The sequence below is a fragment of the Pteropus vampyrus genome, unplaced genomic scaffold, assembly GCF_000151845.1.
Source record: "Pteropus vampyrus isolate Shadow unplaced genomic scaffold, Pvam_2.0 Scaffold144, whole genome shotgun sequence".
Classification (NCBI taxonomy): domain Eukaryota; kingdom Metazoa; phylum Chordata; class Mammalia; order Chiroptera; family Pteropodidae; genus Pteropus; species Pteropus vampyrus.
The window spans coordinates 353,195-359,623 of NW_011888925.1; the positions used below are offsets into that span (position 1 = coordinate 353,195).

The 6,429-nt window shown below is 52.9% G+C and overlaps 1 protein-coding gene across 1 annotated transcript in view; it reads left to right on the plus strand.

The window, feature by feature from the left end:
- Window positions 1-2,795: 2,795 nt before the first annotated feature.
- PPP1R32 (protein phosphatase 1 regulatory subunit 32) overlaps window positions 2,796-6,429 on the plus strand; it is an 11,645-nt gene continuing 8,011 nt past the window's right edge. Inside the window, exons 1-2 of the mRNA XM_023535813.1 lie at window positions 2,796-2,876; window positions 3,571-3,719. Coding sequence (XP_023391581.1) covers window positions 2,796-2,876; window positions 3,571-3,719 — 230 coding nt within the window. The remainder of the gene's footprint in view (window positions 2,877-3,570; window positions 3,720-6,429) is intronic.

Genomic DNA, 6,429 nt, shown 5'->3' on the forward strand with positions numbered 1-6,429 from the left:
CAGAACAGCCATCAAATAAGCACAACAGAGTTCTTCCAGGAAACGTCCACCGAGGGGGGAACCAAGCAACAAGAAGTGATGCTAGCATGGTGGGCGGTGGAGAGCGAGCGCTCAGACCATCAGGGGAGTCAGTCCTTCCTGTTGGGAAAGGCAGAGACACAGTGAGAGGGGCCTTACTTAGGCCCTTAGACACGGCCGTTTCAGTTCCTGTTGGTGATAACGCGGTGAGGAGAGCCACCAGAGCACTTTTTAAAAGTGGGAGTTTTAAAATCCCAGCCCCGGCGGCCCTCCCGCCTCACTCAGGCAGTGGTCCTGCCACACTGGAGAAGCTGGAAAATCGACAGCGGAGCCCGAAGTCATCTGGCCTGTCAGCGGGCTCTCTCCCTGGACTCAGTCTTTACACCCATGATAATCACACCCTTGTCACTCACTGGTGTCCGTAGTTCAGGTACCACGCTGAGCTTGTTTCTTACAGCCTTCATTTCATTGTCACGACAGCCCCGGAATAGCAGGCATCCTGCTGTGACGGGGAGAGAAGCATCCTCTCCCCTGGGCACGCTGTCCTCAGCGGAGCCAGGCCCCCACCCCATGGATGAGAGGGCCTCATGGGCTTGGCGTTGCCCCAGTCAGCACTCCCTTCCACGACCACCTGTGTGCTATGTCTCAGCTTGAAATCGCTCCACTCCAGAGAGTCACTAGGAGCAGCTGAGACACAGGTGATCACACACTGGGGACACCTGGCCTGGATGAGGATTGTCAGGTGGCTTCCGAAGAATCTGGGCTCAGAAACAGTGTTCCTGTTGGCAGAATGAGAGGTTTCATGAGCTCTGTTCTGGGGACCCTGTCGCCCTGGTAGACACACCTGAGGAGACACTGCCAGTACACGTCCAGCGGGCCCAGGGGGCCAGGCCAGTGTGGGCTGGGGTGAGGCAGACTCCCTTCCACACGCCCCTGTAACAAGGCAGAGAGGAAAGACGGCGAAAGAGTGGGGTGGAGGTGGAAGGAGACGTGAGGACAACCATCATTTCAGTGTTGGAAGAAAGAGTCCCAAGGCCCTGAGGCCAAACAAACAACACATCTCAAACTAAAAACAAATAAGCCTAACCTCCTGTTCCGGCCCAGTCCCCTCTTTCCACAGGCAGCAAGCCCAGAGAGGGGTGGTTAATGAAGGAAAGTCACACAGCAGTATTTGTGCCAGAGCCAGACCTGAAACCCAAGTTCTAGAAGAGGCTCAGGATGGAGCAGGATGTGCCCTCAGCTCACCCAAGACGTCGGCACCCCTGCCTCTTCCTTTCCAGCCTAATGGGGCGGCCCAGGCCTTTCCTGGGGGCAACTCCTGATCTCACCCCTCCTCCCTAGCACCCCTTTGCCTCAGGGCCCTGCTGAAGCCAGGAAACATTGCCCTTTGTGCCTGTCCCCGTCTCCAGCACAGGGACCCCCCAAGTATGAGTATAATATGACCCAGCGGTTCCACTTCCGGCTACACACCCAAGACAATTAAAAGAGGGATTCGAGATACTCGTACGCCCATGCTCACGGCAGTATTATTCACAATAACCAAAAGGCAGAAACAACCCAAGTGTCCCCCTATGGATAAATGGATAAAAAAACATGTGGTTACACATACAGTGGAATATTATTCAGCCTTAAAAAGAAGGAAATTCTGACACATGGTACAATGTGGTCCAACCTTGAGGACATTATGCTAAGTGAAATAAACCAAACACAAAAAAGACAAATATTGTACGATTCCTCTCCTGTGAAGTTTCTAGAGTAGTCAACTTTATAGAGACAGAAAGTAGCTTGGCGGTTGCCAGGGGCTGGGGGATGAGAATTTTAATTTACGAAGATGAAAAAAGTCTGGAAATGGGTGGTGATCATGGTAGTGCAATATTATGAATGTATCAATGCCGCAGAACTATACACTTAAAATGGCTACAATGGTAAATTTTATGTTAGGTATATTTTACCATAATTAAAAAAAAAAAAAGTATATATAATGAAGTCCCCTCTCATCACTTCAAGCCTCCTGCCCAGTCGTGTCCCAGGGTCCTGCTTCCCACTTTTTAATCATCTTGGCCGATTGGGATGACTTTAAACCTTCTGTGGATTTTCGCCCAGCAGCACCCAGCACAGACTAAGGAGCTGGATGCAGGAGAGAGCATGGGAGGGAAGAGTTTTTAAAAAAGGATTTTTGAAAACTATCATTTTGAAAATAGCCTGGAGAACCTCTACCTCAGCCCACAAGGCAGTGTCAAAGTCGTCACCAGCACAACTTGGGAGCCAGCCTGCCCGGATTCAAATAATAACCCCTCCCCTAGTTTGTTAGCTGTGTGACCCTGGACAAATTATGCGGCCTCTCTGTTTCAGTTTCTTCATCTGTAAAACAAAGGTGCTGATACCACCGACCACACAGGAACACACTATACAGTGTGGTGAAGTTTAAATGTATTAACAGGTGTGATGCGTAGAACAGCTCCTGGTACCTAATAAACTCTGAATGAGAGTTTGCTATTATTGTCATCCAGATTCAAGCAGATTCAAACTTCTGCTTGAATGCTTCCTGGCACGGAGAACTCACTCCTCCCTGTCCCCGTTAGAAGGCTGGGTGTGGTAGGAAGCTTTTCCCTCCTTTAACCTGTCTCTTCCTGATGAGAGCTCTGGCCCTGTCTTCTGAGGCCAGCCACGTCAATCAAAGCAAAAGGAGCCATGCTTGGTGGCGGGCTGTCTCCTTTGCCCGAGGTGGTCCTCCTTTGGGGACCTGAAGCTCACTCAGCCCAGAGCACGGAGTGCAGATGTCTGTCCCAGTTCAGTACTCAGCAGCCAAAGAATGGTGCATGCTGGCCTCGGACGCCTTTGAGGGCCTGTCCCTATTGGTCCCAGCTAAGGAGTTCCATGGGCCAGGGCCCTAGAATGTCATCTTGCTTGTGCCTGAGCCTCCACCTTTAAAGCTTCAGAGGGGAGGCAGCTGCTGTTGTCCAGGGCTGGCCCCCAGGTATCTGTACCCCTCCCTGCCTTCTCACATGAAGGAAACAAGGGCCCATCTTATTGCTCAGGAGTGGGCAGGTCTAGAAAGGACAAAGCGGTCACCCATCTAGCCAGGGCAGCCCATGCCTTTAGAAAAATCACTGAGCTCAACCAAGCGGTTGGTGCTGAGCCTACAATGACAGTCCCAGCACTTTACAACCAGCAATTCGCCAGCACATTCCAGCAGGCCTGGAGCAATTCCAGAGTCAACACTGGCTCCACCCTTTCCTGCCTGTGAGGTCTGGGGCAGTTTCCTCATATGTAAAATGGGGATAATACTTGCTGTCTTGCAAGGAGGGAAAAGTGAAAAGCTGACTCTCTCACAGAGGAAGTGCTTTATAAATGGGAACAGTTATGGGAAGATGGGCTGACGTGAGCCCAGGATTTCCAACTTAAAATCTAGAAGGATTTAGTCTGCCCCTTCACTTTGCAGATAGAAAAACAGGCCCAGAGGTGAGAAGCTGAAAAGTCACACAGCAATCGGGTCACCAGCAATCGGACCAGCACCGGGTTCACAGCCCCTAGGCTCCTTCCTCCTTGCAGGTTCTGGGCCCTTGCCGGAAATACTCCTTGTCCAGGCCTGCCCCTTCTGTTCTGGAGAGCCTGGGGGTGGGTGAGGCCCGGCGCCTGTGGCTGGGGCGATTTAGTCGCTCTGCCCGCTTCCTGCGCCTCTCCGGCCGCACCTGCTGCACGTCCTGTAGTTCCTAGTTACGGCCGCTGGGTGTCGCCACACAGCAAAAAAACAAAAACAAAAAAACAAACAAAAAAAACACAGGTTACCGAGTGGCCGGCCGCTGGCGGGCAGCTCAAACTAGGGGAGCCTTGGCTTCTGGAATTCCTGCTCAAGTCTTTTGCAGGGTCCAGCCCAAGCCGTGCTCAGAAGCCCAAGAGCTTCCCTCACAGCGCTATGGGACGATTTCAAACCTTTCACCACCCTGCAAAAAAGGAAAACCCGGCCACAGCCTCCCGGAGACTTCCTCCCGCAGCGGAGCCCGTCCTCCCCACACAGTGCCCCAGCCACACGGGACCAGTCACCACAGCTCTCAGCGCCCAGGCCTCCCCACCTTTGCCCTTGTCGGGCCTTCCACATGGAACGTCCGCCCTCATCTCCGCCTGGTGCAGGCCTGCTGCTTGCTAGACACTGTGCATAAGGTATTTCAAATCCAGCAGCACCCCTGCCAGGTGGGCGCTGTGTTACTTTCTTCCAAGTGCAAGAAACAGGCTTAGGTTCCTGAACTGAGTTTTCTCTGGCTCTATCACACTGGCTGTGTCTGAGACCCGGGGAGACTCTGGGCTCCCCAAGGGCAGGGCTGCATGGAATTCCCCTGTTTTTAACCCTTGGGCCCTAACTTTAGTCAAGGCCTTTCCCTAACTCTTAGATGACACTTACCATCTAAGTGTGCCAGGAGTACTGGACTGAGTGCCTTATGTGTCCTGCTACCCCACAGGTAGGTACAGTTATCACTGAGGCACAAATAACAGGCACCAAGTCTTAGAGTTATGAAGTGGCAGAGCCAGGGCCCGTGCCAGCTGGCTTCAGAATCTGAGCTCTTGCTTGTGACCACTTCTCTACAGACGCTTTGAGAATAGGCACTCCTTCCCTTCGCCCTGGGTGAGCCTTCCACCACCCCCACCCTCCCAACCCCCCACCCCTGGCACCCTATCTTACCCTCCGTGGGTGGGGCTCACCTGAGCCTCTGTCCTGAGACCGGAGGTCCTCCAGGGAGGGCAAGGCTGTGTGCATTCGCATCTGTCCTTGCAGCTTCTGATCCCTGAATAGAATTGTGACTCTGGAGGATGGGTGCCTGCCACGCCTCCTCCAGGCCCTGGTCACTTCTGAGTCCAGGACCTCCCTGTGGGGGCAAGGTGCGGGAAACTGAGGTTCTAACTGATGAAGGATTATTAGCTCATAATAGGTGGTAGAGCCAGGATTCAAGCCCAGGGTACCTGACTCCTCAGCCCCTGATCTTAACCCCACCTGCTCCCCCCAAAACTGATGGCCGGACAACCTTACAAGTCCCCTCCTTTCACCTCGGGGTGAGTGCAGCAAGGATCTCCCCTTCATTCACGCCGCACTCCCCCCAAAGGCTGGGGTGCACTGGAGCCAGCTCACTGCGCCTAAGAGCTGAAGATGAAATTTACAAGCTGATTGTTGAACTCAGCTACTGTTCAAAATTAAATTACATAAACTTACCATTTAATAATATAGTAAAAATGAAGGTAACGAGTACTTCGAAGTCATCATCTCCTCACGATGTTGCTCCATTTCTGTCATTTGTGCCCTTGAGGTTACTTCCATCTACTGTGTATGGCGGGAACACCAGGTAGCGGTGGGCTGCTGAGCACGTCTCCCCAGCTTCCCGTTCAGTGACACTGCCTTAGCAGTTTGAAAGCAGCCGTGATGGGAGTCTTTACACCCCAGAAATTGACAAGTGCTACAAATCAGGACTCCCCCGCCCCACTCCCATCCCTTCCTTCCCAAAGATCCAACGGCTAGCATTTATAAGCCTTCAAGCCAACGTGGGGCACGTGGTCCATCACGGGAGGAGCAGGGACCCCGGAGGTGGCTCACTCCAGTTTTAGTCTGGGCTCCGCTCCCGCCAACTGTGAGGCCCGAGCAACTGATCCTTGGGCCTCACCTTTCTCATCTGCAAAAAAAAAAAAAAAAAAAGGCTAAGAAGAGCAGCTTTAAAAGCCGAGCATCAACTATCTGTCAGGTGCCGAGTTGGCGCTTTCACGAAACCTGCCAACGAGGCGGGTGCAGTTAGAGTCCTTAGTGGAGAGGAGGGAACAGGCACTGAGAGAGGCAGCACTTCGTCAAAGGCGGCAAGTCTTTGCCACCCTCTCCGCCGCTGTGGCTTATGGGCCCTGTAATAACCGTCCCCCGTTCGCAAGGTATTTTGGGGAAGGATTACACGAGGTAATGTGTGTACGAGAGCTTGGCGCAGATTTGGCTCTAGAACACAGTAAACATTAATTCACCGAGAGGCTGAAAGCGGGGTCTGGACCCACGCATGTCTGAATACCAATGCTGGTTTCTGATTGCGAGATCTCCGGCCACTTTGCTTGCCTTAAACCTCATTTTCCCCGTGTGAAAAGAAGGATAATAATAGCTACCTGGAAGAGCTACTAAGAGGACTGGAGATAAAGGATGCAAAGTGTCTGGCGAGAAGTGGGTACTCAGTAAGTGGGAGTGATTGTTCGGGATTATCTTTTATTTCCTGTCATTCAGACAGCAGCTCTGCCGGGCCCAGTCGGGGGAGGCTGACAATAGGGGCCAGAGGCAAGGAGGGAGGACCTTGCCTGGGCAGCTCCTGATACCTTCTCCTGGCCAGGTCAGCCCCTCAGTGGGCTCTGGCCTTAGAATGACTTCAGAGGCTGGGGACGCTGTTGCTAGGTGCC